The sequence below is a fragment of the Acartia tonsa genome, chromosome 12, assembly GCF_053477335.1.
Source record: "Acartia tonsa isolate MP-2025a chromosome 12, ASM5347733v1, whole genome shotgun sequence".
In the NCBI taxonomy this organism is placed as follows: Eukaryota; Metazoa; Arthropoda; class Copepoda; order Calanoida; family Acartiidae; genus Acartia; species Acartia tonsa.
This window is the reverse complement of record NC_137271.1, coordinates 29,414,796-29,432,667: the sequence shown is the minus strand read 5'-3', so window position 1 is coordinate 29,432,667 and position 17,872 is coordinate 29,414,796. Positions and strand designations below refer to the sequence as shown.

Below are 17,872 nucleotides of genomic sequence, written 5' to 3'. Positions count from 1 at the left end.
AGATTCCCTACCTATGAGATCCTCCAAGACGCCATCACAGACTTTAAACGGTTGAATGGACAACAGGCCGTTGATGATCATATAACTTTTGACATCTCGGGCGACGGAGTGAAAGCAGCTCAGGGATCTCATATCTCCTATTATACTGTCTGGATTAGGTAAGTAATTAATATATTGTGGATTTGAAAGGGTTGGGTTGGGATAAAGTTCTTTTCATATACAGCATGACCCTCGAAAAAATATTTTTTAGGAATGGCACCCTATATTTCAAAGGATATCGAAATATTTGTTTTACATCAATTGACAGCCCAGATTTTTAAAGCCAAAGTTTAGGAAACCATTCAATAAAGAAATAAAAAAGAAAACTAAGTTTACAATTGATACTTTTTTCTATTGCATACATATATAAAAATCTGTCTTACTGTATACCAGGACTTAATTAATACCATAAGTAAACCTAGTTTTTACCACTTTTACGGTAAAATTTTACCAGCCTTTACGTTTTATAAATCAGTAACTACAATTTTAATTCTAAGTTATTAAATGCTATTATTATTAATTCTTCTTTATTATTTCAGGTTATTCTTCAACAAGGATTTCAGTGTTATATTGCCAGTCAGCATATTTGAGAAGACGAGGAGGCGTCCCTACAGTTACAACTTTCTGGATAATGTTACCCGATTCATCAACAAACTAATTCAAGAAGGATTACCTGGACATACCTTTCAATGTAGAACCATCATCCACGATGCCGTTGCGAGAGCCGATGTATTCGGCATTCTTGGCCATGGATCAAAAAATGGATGCCCACACTGTGACCTTCCAGGGATGGCTTTTTCACAGACTTATCTCCGTCAAAAGAACTTGGTATTGTTCGAATCAATGAATGTATTTTACCCCAGTGACAGTCAAAATATGGGTACGCCGAGGTCTGACGAGAAATTCCGCAAGTTAGAGGAAAATAATCAGAACATGAAAACCAGTTTTTCTGAGCTTGACCCGAGCTTGGATTTAATACAAGATACCCCCAGTGATCCGATGCACGCGTTGCACCTGGGCTATGTAAAGAAAGTGATGACGTACCTGAAGAAAGGACGTAATAGTTATCCAGAATTGGAAGAAGAAGACTTAGTTCAAATGGAGAGAATTACAGGGATGTACTGCATTTGACTAAAGAAATGACGCGTAAAATAGGTGTTTTCTTCGCGCATTTCTCGGCACTGCGATAAAATTCTGCATTTTTAGATTTATGTCTATTACACATTATTTGTACGCCTTGTTATGCCGCTTAAAAGAGTGTTAGTTTGAAAAGTTTAAAGAACTTAAATTTTGAAAATTTTCTCCTTATCACCCATATTTTACCATGAACTGCAGTAACTCCAATTATAGATGAAATCAACGATCAATTGAAGCTTGTTGGCGATTTTGATCGCGTTCCCCGTACGTCCATCATGCGCCTGACAGAGAAGAAGCTAGCCCTCAATTTGAAAAGTTCTGAATTCAAAGTACTGGGCTTTTACCATATGATATTTTATGCAGAGGTAGGTTTTTACCATATTATAATCTTTTTAGAATTTAAAGCTTATTTCAGTTTCATTATATTGTATAGCAATAACATTCTTTTTAAATTTGCGCACGTGTGCTATATTATATATATATTTCTATTGAGGAGGGTGGACTTCCAATAAGTATATAGGGCGAAGCCCCTAGAGGCTAGGGGCGAAAGAGCTAGTTTTCCCTTAAATTATTACAATGTTTTTTTTTCCAGTTGGCAAATCTTAAAGATGAACAACGTCTGATATGCAAGTTTTTATTCCACATATTGCGCTGTCTCGAAGAGCATATAACAACTGAACGTGTGGCTGAGCTCAAGACCATGATAATGGTCCTGAACTCAAAATTGGCGGAGATGTACGGCGAATCGTGCTTGAGTTACAATACTCACATGCTTTACCATATGCCGGAACATGTCCGCCGGTTTGGACCATCCATGGCGTTCAGTTGTTATGCTTTCGAAAGTGCCAATCATGTGATTGCAACTTACATCCGAGGATATAATTTTGGCCTTAAAGAGGTTTCAAACAGGTAATACTATTTTTTTTTAGTTGAGTTCCTTTGACTTTTAGTTTTGGTTTCAAGAAGTGTCACTTCTCCCCCCCCCCCCCACTCTTTACAAATTTTAATGTAATTTTTAAAAATGTAACATAACTTTCTTTCCGTGTATTGCTGATCAAACACTTAAGCTATAACGATTTCACCAGCAACATACCTTTCCGTTTAACAGCCATTAATGACATAAATGACATATTTAGATTGTTGATATTTCACACAGTGAAACCGTACATAAATGAAAAGCTGGCTGTCAGGGGAAAAAGGAATGCCAACAAACGAAAGTTCGAAAGAAATCAATTCTATACAGACTGCCAAGACCTCTACTTTGTCCCAGACTGCCGTCGTGATAAAACAGTATGGTTGGTCCACAAAGTGAGGACATTTTTTCCGGCATACACCTTTCCTGAAGATTCCAGAATAATAGGTAGGGGTGTATATTTTGCACATGATTAATTGTTGTATAGAAATATTTCATGAACTATACATTTCATCTAATTCCTTTTTAACCTACCACAATTTATTTGTAATTCTTTATCATGCCAGGAGGAGAGTGTGGTAAAGGGGGGAGGGGGGGTCTAGGAAATATGAATTAAGTTTTATGGTTTTAAACACTGAAAATATACACCCCTGGTATTAGGAGTAGGCAAGACTGACGATCCCGAAGACTATAGCCATCCTCCAACAGAACTAGCCTCCAACCTACTGAAGTACAGAGTAGCACATATCTCCGTACACCTGTTGCATCAAGATGTCTCCATCGTAATTCCTATCGGAATTTAATTTTGTACATTGAAAGCAGAGAAAGGGGGGGGGGGGGGGGAAATGACACTTTTTGAAACCAAAACTAAAAGTTCCATATTGTACCCTTATAAAACAACTGCCATGCAAAATTACAGATCTGTAACTGTTTCTTTAGTTCAGTTCCTTTGACTTTTAGTTTTGGTTTCAAAAAGTGTCACTTCCCCCCCCCCCCCCCCCCTTTTGTTATAATATGTATGTAAAATGTTGTAAAATTCAACTGAAGGCCCTTCCCTCTTTATTTGGAATTTATGTGAAATGTACTTTAAAATATTTTTTCATTAAAATTATTTTTTATAGCTAATTTTAAAAAAGGCATTTCAACTAAATTTAGCAAAACCCTACCTTTTTGGCCATCGATGGGTATGAAGTTAAAGTGTTATAAGTCTAGTCTGTAATTTGAAAGAGTACATGTTTGCAATTTAATTTAATTTTACATAAAATTTTAATTTCTGTCTACACATTTCAGATTTAAAACTATGCAAATTGCCCATGCCAACGACCTGGATCCAACAGCGTAACTTCGACTGGCAATTGATCAAGCTAGATCCCAAAATGACGAGGACTGGAAAGAGTGCTAGTTCTGTAAAGGTAAAAATTATATTTAAGGCCTAATTTACTATTGTACAAATTGCTGCTACCCTTCGCTCTTAAAACTTATAAATTCGCATGTTACCGGATCGAAAGGAAAACCTTATCGGTTCATGCTTAACAGACCACAAAAGATTATTGACCAAGTATAATTATTTATTAATTTTCCACAGTGTGTTTAACATTTGATATTAGTAATTAAAATTCTAGGGGCGTAGCCACTGCTATCTAATATCTTTTTATGCATTGTAAATACAACAATTATTTCTTGTTTTAGAACAACAAGCCTACTGGAGGTGGCAAACCTAATTTAAGTGCCAGAGGTGGAAGTGCCAAAGCTCCAAGTGCCAAAACTGGAAGCAACAAATCTACTGGAGGTGGCAAAGGTACAACAGCAAAGGTAGGATTTTAAGTTTTATTGTTATCGGTTTTTGGTTTGTTGGTGTTTTGTTGTTAAACTAAACTTACTAACATGATGTCTGTTTGTGGGTTTGTACCAACAAATCTCGTTAACCGTTGAACAAATTGGGTCCCTCTAACCATATAACTTAACCTAGCCTAACCTAACACAGTCATTTTGTCGGGAGAGGGGGGGGGGGAGGGTAAAGTTTTAAAAAATAGAAGAAAAAAATTAGGATAATGCCGGTGTTGTTTAAAACTATAATCCTCGGTAAGTAATGCTTTACAATAATTATCTATATTATTTTTAGAACACAACTAGAACCCCAACATCTCCAATGAGGCCAATAAATATTACCCCACCTCCATCTCCACGGGCACGGCACCACTCCGCGAGTCAACGGACCGCGAAAGCTGTAGTTCCTCCTGCAACATCATCACGATCCCAGTCCCAGTCATCACGACCCCAGGGATCATCTGGCCCTTCTGGTGAGATGGAAGAAAGCGAGGTATTATTTTTATTTCATTTTGTCATCCAGAGGATACAAATTACAATTATTTAGGATATATATCGACTTAGCCTGGAAAAAATAACTTGTAAGATTTGACTAAATTTTTGGTAAACATTGACCAATAAAAATTTACCTTGTAAATTTTTACAAACAAGTTGGTCAAATTTTACCAAGTTGATTTTTTGGTCAAAGTCCAAAAATCTGGACTTAGCCTAAAAATTTACCTTGTCAATTTTTACCAAAAAGTTGGTCAAATTTTACCAAGTTTTTTTGTTTGTCAAAGTCCAAAAATGATGGAAGATGCTTAGGATCACTTGCTCTTGTTTGTGGATAGTCTTCTTTTCTACCACATAGTTTTTAAAATACCAAGACTTGAAAATATGTGGTTTAATATGTTTCATTTTAAGGATTTGTTCACCGGGGCCGTTATGAACCAAATTCAGAACCAATTTCAGCAGCTACGTACTTTCTTGACCTCACAAATGAAAAATCAATTAGAGCCCATTAATGCGTCCATCAGAAACTTGGTAAACAAAACGTCCACAAACCATGAGTTAGTGAAGAATGAAATCAAAGACCTGCAAGACAGTGTATCAAGAGATATGGCTGAAAATACTAAAACCCTGAAAACAGAAATGAAGAAAACCGGCCAAATTGTGGAAACCTTGGTGACTGATCTAAGAAGACTGACCAATGTGGATGAGCTTGATGAGGAGGAGGCGAATAAAGGGCCTAGTGAGAATCAGGATGTTGTCGTGGACCAGATTTTCTCACCAGATTTTTACAGAGAAAGAATAAAGAACCAGGACCCCTTGGAAAAAGATGGTTATATGAGAAGAGAAGAAATTATCTTTTTCATCCAAAATTTCGAAGACTCACTGAAAGTGGATATAGGCTGGCAAACCTTACTGAAAGTATGCCGCGACATCATAACCTTCCTGTATGTCGTGTTCGAGCAGTTCACCTTTGACGCCCGCATCACAGCTGCCTTTTGGACTGCTCCGGAAGTTATTGATGACGAAACTGGTAAGTAAATATTATTTTGTAAATTTGACATGATGAGAAAACGTTTAAAACAGGGAGAAGGGAGGTGGGGGCAAGAGAAATAAACCGAATAAAAGGGGCATTCCTATTCTTGCTAGCAGGTGACCATGTACAATAATCTTTTTATATATATATTTTATTTGTGAAAATAAATCTTGTGCAGAATATACACCCCTGGTACAATAATAAACATGTACCTATGCAGAGTTAATTGAAAATTTCATTATTATTTCAGTGGATCGTTTCTTGGATCATTGTAAGTTAGTGCTTAACGAGACGTACCTAGATGAAGCTATCCCACCAAATTTGTGGAGAACAGGAACCTATGTGTCTTCAAGCGACCTTTTTCTAGTGAGGAACCACATACAAGCTTGTAGGTAATTCAATTATTTATCGCATCTATTCCGCGTCTATTCAATGTGAAAGTGGTAGTTTTACAAAATGCATTTCAATGTTCTTTAGTTAAAAAAGTAGTTTCACGAAATGTTAACTGCATATTGTATTCTTGTTAAATTGTTAAACTACATTTCTATGGCATATGTTTCAAAGAATTTCAATTTTGTACCATGTATTTTTTTATGTGGCAAGACTTTTAGTTCATCTTTTCTTGATATATGTTATATGTTATATATTGAGACTGTTTTGATATAAACCCTTTTTTTATCTAGGTTCTTGCGCAATTTCGAACACACTTTTAAAGAGGACGCGACTGGTTTTTGTGAAAATAAGAAGAGGGCCCAAGATTATATGCTTGCTAATGAGGATCCTGTCTGCTGGAGGCTATTTCGAGGGCTGGTAACGCGAAAACAAGAACGCGCATTGTCAACCCCAAACTACACGTATGAACAGGTTTTTGAAATCAAGCCAAGGAAGGAGACAAGCAATAAGAAAGGCAAGAAAGACAAGAAAGACAAGAAAGACAAGAAAGACAAGAAGGAAAAGGCACAGAAACGATCAGCCTTACAGATGTGTGAATTTTATCTGGCCCCTGCAGAGATACAAAGAATTAAGCGGCGTATTAAACCGAAGACAATCACAACTTCAACACCAGGTGTTACAGCCGAAGACAGGAAATTTTACCACATGTTAGGTGCCCACTCAATGGGTTGCTTACCCCACGAAGTTCAAGGAAAGAACCCGATTTACTTGAGAATAAACAATGACAGGTCGAGAAATTCATTTCAGATCAAAGATTATGCAGACATGGCAAAGAACCCCAAGCAATTTTTCAAGACAGTCCATAGTGATAAGAAGGTTATACAAAGAGCTGTAATGTATTATTCGTACGCCACAACCAATTTGAAACCAGAAATGAGTGAAGAACAGACAAAGATTCACAATGCCAGTGAGAAAGCAACTAGAATTTCAAGAAATAGAAAGATGAATGCTGCTGATGAATCCACTGCTGATGATTGCACTGCTGATGATTCCACTGCTGATGATTCCACTGCTGATGTATCCACTGATGGTGAAGACAATGAGGGGGGAGGCAATGCTGTTGAAGACAATGAAGCTGAAGGCAATGCTGTTGAAGAAAATGGTATGGAAAACATTGCTGATGAAGAAAGCAACAATGGTGAGGAGCTTGTAATTGATGACGGAGCCGACGACGTTGAAATGAATTCAAATGATGATCAGATTGGGAATGACTTACCCGCGGAGAATCCAGCAGTAACTCCAGAACCAGTAAAGCACCCAGTAAAGCCACGTAGGTTATATGAAGATCCAATTGTCAACAGCCAGTCCAATAATAAACCCAAAGTAAATGTATTTAAAAACATCACAAGCTCCAAAAGGAAGAAGCATGGAAAGGGCTCGAAGTCGAAGTCGAAGAAGATAATTATTTCTGAAACAGACGATGAGGGCCAAAATGTGGGAAATCTTGATGATACAGTCCCAATGCAAGATGATGAACAACCACCAAACTTTCCACCACTGCAAAGACAGAAAGAATTTTATGGACGAAATAATTCAATCACAGGTACATATTTGTTGAACATTAATTATTATTTATAAGTTTTATCTTTCCTCGTATTGTGTATATACTGCACAAGATTTTTTTTCCTCTGCTACTAATTTTTTTTAAATTTTTCTTCCCCCCCCCCTAGTTTTTTTTCACCAAGTAGGGGGAAAATTGAAAAATATTTAAAGAACTCTATGATTTATTTATTCTATCCCTCCTACAACACATTTCCTTTTAAAATTTTTTTTTCAACCAAGTAGGGGGGGTGGGGGGGTGGAAAAATGTTTTCAGTACTTGCTTTTTGTTTGGAAACGTATAAAATTAATGTATAAATTAATTATTTACAGGCAACAGTAACGAGAGACAGGTGACTGGAAAGGCAACAAGAGTCGTGGAGGAAAGCAGCAGTGATGAGAATGATGAGGATGCCGAAGGTATTGTTATTTATAGTTTGAAAAACGTAGGAACTGTATCACCTAAATTTAAGTTTATTAATATTTTAAAATTTTACCATAAAAGTGGTAAAAACTAGGTTTTTTATGGTATTAATTGTATCCTGGAGATCGGATTCTACTCTTCTGTGTATTGGTTCTGCGGTGATTTTAAGCTATTTCCTTGGAGGGGGGGGGGGGTTGGGGTTGGGTAACATTTATACTATTTAAAATAATGACTATAATAATTATTTAGATGATGTGGCGATCATTCCAAAGAACCGGGAGCGAAGGCAAACCGCATTGGAAGCCGAAGCAAAAACCAAGAAAAGTTTACAGCTGGACAATGAACCATCATTCGAGGTGGATAACGAAGATGACGGAAACCAGAGTGACGAAATTGTGGAGGTTGAGGACAATGAGGGCAAGAATGACGGCAATGCAAGTAAGGAAATTCGGATACATCCATGTGGAATAATATTACCCAAACTTGCCATTATAATTCACAACCACACGGGTCATTATGAGGTTGTTGCAGTAGGCTCAAATGTTTCTATATACAACCAAATGGAAATTTTAGAACTCATCAACATTGACGGTAAGTTACAGGTCTTAATGTAATAAATGGGGGGGGGGGGGGGGTGGGCGAAAGTGACACTTTTTTGGGGCTTTTATTGGCGGTCCTCGGCGGTGGCGACGCCGTTTCTTCACAGTTCCATATTGTACCCCTATAAAGCAATTGCCAATGCAAAATTCCCCCTTTTATCTTTGATTGGCATATTAATATAGGGTAAAAAATATTGCTTGTTTTCATTTGAATCTGATTAATAGTAACTAATGTTCATATAGGTATGGAAATAATATTGAAGCTACAATTATGTACATTTGCTTTAACATTTTTTATTTCTTTGTAGGAGAAAAAGCAAAGTGGAAAAAAGATGAAGAAGAAGGTGAATTACTTTCTGACGTCAAAGAAGAAGCACCAGAGAGTGATGAGACAGATGAAGGTCATCAATCAGACCCAGACACTGGAACTGGCAGTAGTAGTAGTAGTGAAGAAGAAGAAGAACAACGCAAGCCAAAAGCAAAAGTGGCCCAAAAGCCAAAGCCTACCAAAGAAGTTCCTAAACGTCCCAGAAAACAAACAACATTTCCATCAACGAATCAAATTAATGCGGTGTTGTACAGAAACCAGAGCAGAGCAAGCACGAGCACAGCACAAATTAATTCAAGCCGGGAATATGCTGAAAGCGCAGGCACATCAAATCCTGATGAAGACGTAAACACAGAACCAGGTTGTAGTTATAGTCCAGAGCCAGGTTGTAGTAATAGTCAACTCAGTGAGCAACCTAACCAAATTAAGCTGCAGCAAATGTTGAACAGAACAAATACACATTTGCCCGATTTCGGCCAGCGTGGTGAGGCTCGGACAAGAAGAGATGCCAACAAACGAGTAAAGGACAACATGAAGAAGCAAAGATTGTGGGAACAGGGACACAGGCCTGAAGATGATGAGTTAGAGAAGAAGAAAAGATCAACCTCCAGACCACCACAGAGAGCAAGTTCTCAACAATGTTCTCAAAACATAAACAATTACGGTATCTTTGGCAGCTACATTACAGCTGATTCGGGAAAGGGGTGTATATTCTGCACAAGAAATATTGTTTGTCCACGGCTAAAAATTTTTAAAATTTACAAATGTTTTCAGTTTTCTTAATTATTACCTTTTTTTCTTACCTCCATCTATTTATATTTAATGAAATCTAATATACATCCCTGAGCATTCTTGGAAAAAATATTACACATCCGAACCATGTAGAATATACATCCCTGGCAGAATGGAGACAAGTATTATCCGTCGGAACCTTCGTCTGAAAACGAAGAACAAGACGAAGAACAAGACGAAGAACAAGACGAAGAACAAGACGAAGACCTGATTATAGGTCGCAGTCAATCCCAATAATTCCAGGACTTTACGTATATATATATTTATATGTAATTTTTTGTGATGTCATAAGTTTCATCTTCAATTTTTTTTTCTAATATCTAGAAAGGAGTCTTTTCCCAAAATGCATTTGAAGTTAATTTAGTGAACCGTATATTTGAACCTGTTTAAATGTGTTTAAACTCTATTTATATGGCATAAATTTGAAGAAAGTTAAATTTTCTACCACGTACTTTTACCATCTTAACAAAGAAAAATATGCAATTCACAAAATTAAGTTCAAATGCATTTTGTGAAACTACCCCTTTCCACCAATTAAGTTTAATGAGCTTAAAGTTAAGAGCTTAAACTGAAAATTTTTTGTTGTATAATCTGTCGCATTTTTTGTAATTCAGTATATAGCAGTTGTAGTTTACCCCCTAAACTAAGGAAAAAAGTATTCAGAACTAGCTTTTGTTAATTTTATATATTTGTTTAATTTTGTATAAAAATATTATATATATGACAGTTATCGTAGGGAATGTTTTAATTAATACGGTGGTAGATTTCCATGGTAAAATGCGTAATGTTTATGTGCTGTATTAAAAAAGAGAACGTTTCAAATTTGTATAAACTTTTTGTAAATGTTAAATTTGTCTATATACTTGTTTACAATATAAGATATACCAATATGTGATCTTGCTGGCCACCCTATTATATTAAAATTCCCTACGTCAGTTTTTTGGACATTTATTAATGAAAATTTAATTACCAGTGATAATTTGTTTCTTTTCAAATTTAATATAGAATGTCCGACATGACAGCCACAGCAGCAGCCGACTTAGAGAGAGACGAACAGCACGAAGAACAGAAGCCGGAAACCACAAGTGGGTGAGTAATATTTTAATATGTATAAAACGAAGTAGAATGATGTCTGTCTGTCTGTCTGTCCGTCCGTCCGTCCCTAGCTATATTTTGGTAACCATTCATCGAATCAGATTCGACAATCCATCACAACATAATTACATAAATACATATTACATATTTTTTGGTAATTACTTCTTTGGGCAAAGGTCCGATTACCTGGGATATATAATATATATTTATATATTTCAGTGATAGCGAAAAACAGAAGAACGAAATGAGTGTGTCTGAGCCTGAGCTGCCTGCTAAGCTGGATGACCTGACTGATACCCCTCCTAAATCGTCTGATACAGAAGATTTGAACCTAACTTTGGATTGCACTACGTAAGTTTATTTATTTTTGTTACCATTCTATTTCTGTTCGGAAGGTGGTAGTAGCCGGATTGAAAAGAGTAGGATAAACATTATTGTTATGGCGAATAATTATAGTTTCATTCAGGGGTGTACATTACGCACAAGATTTATTTTGTTCCCGTGGTACAAAATTTTGTATTTTTTTCCCACCTATTTTTATCTCACCAAGTAGGGACGGAAATGGAGAAATATTGAAAGAACTAAAATTTTTGGTCCTACCACACATATTTTAGTTATTTTCCCCCCACCACCTGAACAGGGGATCCCATATAGGATATACACCCCTGATATTTCAAATTAGCAGCTACGCTAAACCCTCTAATATGAAGTATATCTCTTAAAGTTTCTTTTGCCACTCCCTTCCCTTGCCGGTACCTATGAGAAGAACCCGATCTGTTCAGTGGTTATCGAGATCCTTCGGTACATAAACACGGACATCCTGTTACTTTAGTATTATTTTTTTTTATTTTTCAGGGACGACGATGGATGGGAGACAATGCAGAAAATAAAACAAGACCTTAGGGCAGCAAAGCAAAAAATTGCTTCTTTGGAAGAGGAGATCGCTTGTTTGGAAACACAAACAAAGTAAGAAATTTTTTTCACTTCTTTTTTTGGTATTTAATCCGGGCGACTGTGTTGTAAATGATTTTTCGGTACAGACAAATTCACCTTTATATATTACAAAACTAGCAAGTATGCCTCTAGGGGTAAGGTGGGAGGGGTAAATGTGGACCAAAAAAAAAGTTTACTATTTAATTATAATATGATTGCTTAATTCAGGGAGCAATCCAAGAGATGTCCGGCGGCACAAAAGGATGACCAGAAGGTCGGACAAGCCTCTGTTATGGAAGGAGAAGCAAAGTAAGATATCCTATTATATAAAGTAGTAAGCGTTTTTTGTTTGTCCCGAAGGATAACCGCTAAACCGATATTGTTCTACTTTAAAGTGAAGCTTCTTATAGGTCCTGGAAAGGTTTTAAACTATTTTTGTGCAGGGTGTCTTCACCCCCTTCCCCAAAAAATATTTTTACTCTTCTGAAACTGAAATTGAAAATGGGAAGATGTTGATTTTTCCCCTTCCAACCTTAAGTGCCCCTAGAGGTTTCTAGGGGCGTAGCCACTAGTTTCTTTTAATAATCTTTTTTCATACTTTATCCGGGCGACTGTGTTGTAAATGATTTTTCGGTACAGACAAATTCACCTTTATATATTACAAAACTATAGCAAGTATGCCTCTAGGGGTAAGGTGGGAGTGGTAAATGTGGACCATAAAAAGTTTACTATTTAATAATAATATGATTGCTTAATTCAGGGAGCAATCCGAGAAATGTCCGGCGGCACAAAATGATGATCAGAAGGTCGGACAAGCCTCTGTTATGGAAGGAGAAGCAAAGTAAGATATCCTGTTATATAAAGTAGTAAGCGTTTTTTGTCTGTCCCGAAGGATAACCGCTAAACCGATATTGTTCTCCTTTAAAGTGAAGCTTCTTATAGGTCCTGGAAAGGTTTTAAACTATTTTTGTGCAGGGTGTCTTCACCCCCTTCCCCAAAAAATATTTTTACTCTTCTGAAACTGAAATTGAAAATGGGAAGATGTTGATTTTTCCCCTTCCAACCTTAAGTGCCCCTAGAGGTTTCTAGGGGCGTAGCCACTAGTTTCTTTTAATAATCTTTTTTCATACTTTATCCGGGCGACTGTGTTGTAAATGATTTTTCGGTACAGACAAATTCACCTTTATATATTACAAAACTATAGCAAGTATGCCTCTAGGGGTAAGGTGGGAGTGGTAAATGTGGACCATAAAAAGTTTACTATTTAATAATAATATAATTGCTTAATTCAGGGAGCAATCCGAGAAATGTCCGGCGGCACAAAATGATGATCAGAAGGTCGGACAAGCCTCTGTTATGGAAGGAGAAGCAAAGTAAGATATCCTGTTATATAAAGTAGTAAGCGTTTTTTGTCTGTCCCGAAGGATAACCGCTAAACCGATATTGTTCTCCTTTAAAGTGAAGCTTCTTATAGGTCCTGGAAAGGTTTTAAACTATTTTTGTGCAGGGTGTCTTCACCCCCTCCCCCAAAAAATATTTTTACTCTTCTGAAACTGAAATTGAAAATGGGAAGATGTTGATTTTTCCCCTTCCAACCTTAAGTGCCCCTAGAGGTTTCTAGGGGCGTAGCCACTAGTTTCTTTTAATAATCTTTTTTCATACTTTATCCGGGCGACTGTGTTGTAAATGATTTTTCGGTACAGACAAATTCACCTTTATATATTACAAAACTATAGCAAGTATGCCTCTAGGGGTAAGGTGGGAGTGGTAAATGCGGACCATAAAAAGTTTACTATTTAATAATAATATGATTGCTTAATTCAGGGAGCAATCCGAGAAATGTCCGGCGGCACAAAATGATGATCAGAAGGTCGGACAAGCCTCTGTTATGGAAGGAGAAGCAAAGTAAGATATCCTGTTATATAAAGTAGTAAGCGTTTTTTGTCTGTCCCGAAGGATAACCGCTAAACCGATATTGTTCTCCTTTAAAGTGAAGCTTCTTATAGGTCCTGGAAAGGTTTTAAACTATTTTTGTGCAGGGTGTCTTCACCCCCTTCCCCAAAAAATATTTTTACTCTTCTGAAACTGAAATTGAAAATGGGAAGATGTTGATTTTTCCCCTTCCAACCTTAAGTGCCCCTAGAGGTTTCTAGGGGCGTAGCCACTAGTTTCTTTTAATAATCTTTTTTCATACTTTATCCGGGCGACTGTGTTGTAAATGATTTTTCGGTACAGACAAATTCACCTTTATATATTACAAAACTATAGCAAGTATGCCTCTAGGGGTAAGGTGGGAGTGGTAAATGTGGACCATAAAAAGTTTACTATTTAATAATAATATAATTGCTTAATTCAGGGAGCAATCCGAGAAATGTCCGGCGGCACAAAATGATGATCAGAAGGTCGGACAAGCCTCTGTTATGGAAGGAGAAGCAAAGTAAGATATCCTATTATATAAAGTAGTAAGCGTTTTTTGTCTGTCCCGAAGGATAACCGCTAAACCGATATTGTTCTCCTTTAAAGTGAAGCTTCTTATAGGTCCTGGAAAGGTTTTAAACTATTTTTGTGCAGGGTGTCTTCACCCCCTCCCCCAAAAAATATTTTTACTCTTCTGAAACTGAAATTGAAAATGGGAAGATGTTGATTTTTCCCCTTCCAACCTTAAGTGCCCCTAGAGGTTTCTAGGGGCGTAGCCACTAGTTTCTTTTAATAATCTTTTTTCATACTTTATCCGGGCGACTGTGTTGTAAATGATTTTTCGGTACAGACAAATTCACCTTTATATATTACAAAACTATAGCAAGTATGCCTCTAGGGGTAAGGTGGGAGTGGTAAATGTGGACCATAAAAAGTTTACTATTTAATAATAATATGATTGCTTAATTCAGGGAGCAATCCGAGAAATGTCCGGCGGCACAAAAGGATGACCAGAAGGTCGGACAAGCCTCTGTTATGGAAGGAGAAGCAAAGTAAGATATTTCTTTTAATATTATTTTTTCATACTTTATCCGGGCGACAGTGTTGTAAATGATTTTTCTGTAAAGACAAATTCAACGTGTTCCTTTATTTATTAAAAGCGAAAGTACGCCTCTAGCTGGGTAAGGTGGAAGGGGTAAATGTGGAACCAAAAAGTTTACTACTTAATTTAAATAGATTATTATATATATATTGTTTAATTCAGGAACAAAACAGCTGCAGCTGGCTCTCCAGAAAATTCGGATGAGAACGAGGTTAAGGAAGTCACTGTTATGGAAACACCAGCAAAGTAAGATTTTTAAAAAATTTTTTTTACTACTTTATCCTGACGACTGTGTTGTAAATGATTTTTCTGTACGCTAAACCCTCTAATATGAAGTATATCCTTAAAGTTTCTTTTGCCACTCCCTTCCCTTGCCGGTACCTATGAGAAGAACCCGATCGGTTCAGCGGTTAACAAGATCCTTCGCTACATACAAACAAAAATCGTTTTACTTTGTAGTAAAGATTGTTTAATTTCAGGATGAAAGACCAACCGGATTTTGATATAATTTATGAGAACATAAAGAATCCAGGACCAAAAAGCCCAGGTATAGTACAATATTTATACTAGCGACTGTGCCCAAAGCATATAGTGAAACATTTCTGTACTACATTGTATTATTACACTAGGTTAGGTTAGGTTAGGTTAGGTTATGTTAGGTTAGGTTAGGTTAGGTTAGAATAGGCTAGGCTAGGCTAGGCTAGGCTAGGCTAGGCTAGGTTAAAACTAGAAATATTACTCTTTCTATTAATACACTAGGTTAGGTTAGGCTAGAAAAAAAAACTATTGTAAAATTGAAGTATTTTTTTGTAAAAAAAAGTAATTTTAAAAAATATTTTAATTTCAGTGTATGGGGTGTCAGATGATGAGCAGGAGATGTTTGAACCACCCCCTCCTACAATCACGCCAGCATCAAAACTGAGTAGGCGCAAAAGAAGTGCAACACCGGGGAAAATCAAGACATGCGCCCATGGACGCAGTCCCCGAAGCGAGCTGCCATTGAACACGAGACTCATCGAATGCACCTATATGTGCCCAGACTGCCGCGTCTTCTTTCACAAGAGGCAAAAACAAAGAAAAGAAGGACAAAAGTAAGCTGATGTATAATAGTCCTTCCAGTCAGATCATATATAAACTATTTGTGATAAAAAAGTGATATATATCATCTATATCTTGAGTCAAAAATATGTTTAACCACCTTTAATTTGTACGTACATTAATCTATATGACAGTTTGACAGTTTTGTTCTGACGATGAAAATATTCATATAATATTATATTTGAAACCGCTATTCCTATATAGCAAAATTTTTGAAAATTTAATAATGGAAAGTAACTTCGTGATATATTTTTCTTGTATAAAAATGTTCTAGTATAAAGTACAATTAGAATCCAGATCTCAGCAATTAAAACCTATGTATATTTGTGTTAATTTCTCAGCTTAAACCGATTAAACATGCAGTTATATTATCTGTAAAACTATGTAATATTTCGTCATTTAAACCACGTCTAGAATTATAGACTAATTAAGAAAATTTCTGTGAATATATACCTATATAGTATCGCGCTATCGTACCTATGTAAATCATTATGTAAAAAAAGTGTTTCAATCAATAAAGTTAATAATGAAAACAATTTTTTTTTTATTTTTGCGTTTTGTGTATACAAGCGAGGTTTTTCTATAATTAAGGTCGTTTTTTACCACTTTCTCGTGATTTTTACCACCCGTTTTTACCACAATTATTGGTAAATTTTTACCATATTTACCCTATTTCTGGTAAAATTTTACCAGTTTAGGGCAAAAATATTACCAGGTGTTGAACAGTTTTACCACTTTTTTGGTAAAATTTACCGCAAATTTCTGGTAAATTTTACCAAAAAAGTGGTAAAAATTGGTCGAAATCTGGTATAAATTTGCGTCCTAAAATGGTAATATTTTACCGGAAATCTGGTAAAATTTTACCGATAATTGTGGTAAAAATCGCTGGTAAAAAGCGTCACAGAGTACCACTAAAAGTGTTTTTACCACGATTACGGTAAAATTTTACCACCTTTTAAATCGTATAGGCTGGTAAAATTTTACCGTAAAAGTGGTAAAAACTAGGTTTTTTTATGGTATTAATTCCGTCCTGGGTCACAATTTGTTAAAAGTTTTTCTCTCTCGTTGTTTAAAAAATAGTTACTGATCTGCTTTTTTTTTATGCAAAACCATTCAATTACAATATTTTGTATAAATATGTTCAGTTTATAAAAACACTTATTCTCTGAGAGTCCCATCCTCCGAAACCCCTCAGAAATGGGGGTCATGCCCCATTACCCACTTCCCTTTAAAACCTCTAACCCATGAGAGAAGGAGAGAAAATCTAATGTCCCACCTCTCTTTTTAGAGGCTACCATTGACCTACCCCCATATTACCCCATCCTATTCCCTTCTGAGATCAATAGTTGGATAGATAGATGGATATTTGATCTGGCCCTGGTAGTGGCATGTCCTCCTCTCCCCCCCCCCCCTGGTCACCCACTTTTGCACTGTGAGGCATGTTTTTCTAATTCAGATCTAATGTTAAAATTTTAGTATCGCAGCTTTACTTTAACGTAACTATGTCCGGACTTCCAAACGTCCTCCTGTTCGTTCATATGGTAAAATGTACTGTAATTTACCAGGTTATGTTATTTAGATTTTTTAAAGTAATATTTCCTTACTTCTTGAAAATTCAATAATCTGTTTTCTAGATGTGTAGCATTTCTATATGTGTCCACTTTCCTCACCAACTAAGAAACATTGTATGCAGGGTTAGAGTACATGCTACTAGAGTGTCTTTTAAGTCAACGCTATTCAAGTAAAGTGTATATGCAAGATAACAACCCTTTTTATTTTTCCAATGCCAAATTTCAATGTTGTCTTTTATGACAGTGACAGAATAAATTTCCTAATTTGAACTTTTAATAGATTGCATTTGGAAGAGAAAAAAAATATTTACCTTTTTATAAATATAAATTGTAAACTATACGTATACAATGAAATGCATAAAAAATGACAAATATTACTATAAGCTTAAAAAGTCAATTTAAAAAATCATTCATTTAAAAATTCTTCCTCAATAAAACAAAAAATTGTAGAAAAAAAGTATTTAATCTGACAATACTACTTTATATTTTTACAATGGATGATAAAACAATTTTAGCTTTTTGTATTATTGAAGGAAAAACGAGATTTTTAAGAATCTTTTCATATAATTCTAAAACTAGC

At 36.0% G+C, this 17,872-nt stretch overlaps 3 protein-coding genes across 3 annotated transcripts; all 3 read left to right on the top strand.

Moving 5' to 3' along the window:
• The first annotated feature begins 55 nt into the window (after positions 1-55).
• Positions 56-2,916, top strand: LOC145333285 (uncharacterized). Its single transcript, XM_080178414.1, has 6 exons — positions 56-69; positions 579-1,096; positions 1,390-1,541; positions 1,769-2,085; positions 2,313-2,536; positions 2,750-2,916. The coding sequence occupies exons 1-6, from the start codon at positions 56-58 to the stop codon at positions 2,890-2,892; spliced, it is 1,368 nt and encodes a 455-aa protein (XP_080034540.1). The 3' UTR covers positions 2,893-2,916.
• Positions 2,917-10,554: 7,638 nt separating this feature from the next.
• Positions 10,555-13,118, top strand: LOC145333955 (uncharacterized). The gene is made up of 4 exons (XM_080179215.1): positions 10,555-10,665; positions 10,891-11,022; positions 11,527-11,637; positions 11,833-13,118. Exons 1-4 carry the CDS (start codon positions 10,583-10,585, stop codon positions 11,915-11,917), a joined length of 411 nt encoding a protein of 136 aa, XP_080035341.1. The 5' UTR covers positions 10,555-10,582; the 3' UTR covers positions 11,918-13,118.
• Positions 13,119-14,282: 1,164 nt separating this feature from the next.
• LOC145333957 (uncharacterized) lies at positions 14,283-16,750 on the top strand. The gene is made up of 3 exons (XM_080179216.1): positions 14,283-14,869; positions 15,103-15,170; positions 15,471-16,750. The coding sequence occupies exons 1-3, from the start codon at positions 14,853-14,855 to the stop codon at positions 15,716-15,718; spliced, it is 333 nt and encodes a 110-aa protein (XP_080035342.1). The 5' UTR covers positions 14,283-14,852; the 3' UTR covers positions 15,719-16,750.
• Positions 16,751-17,872: the final 1,122 nt, after the last annotated feature.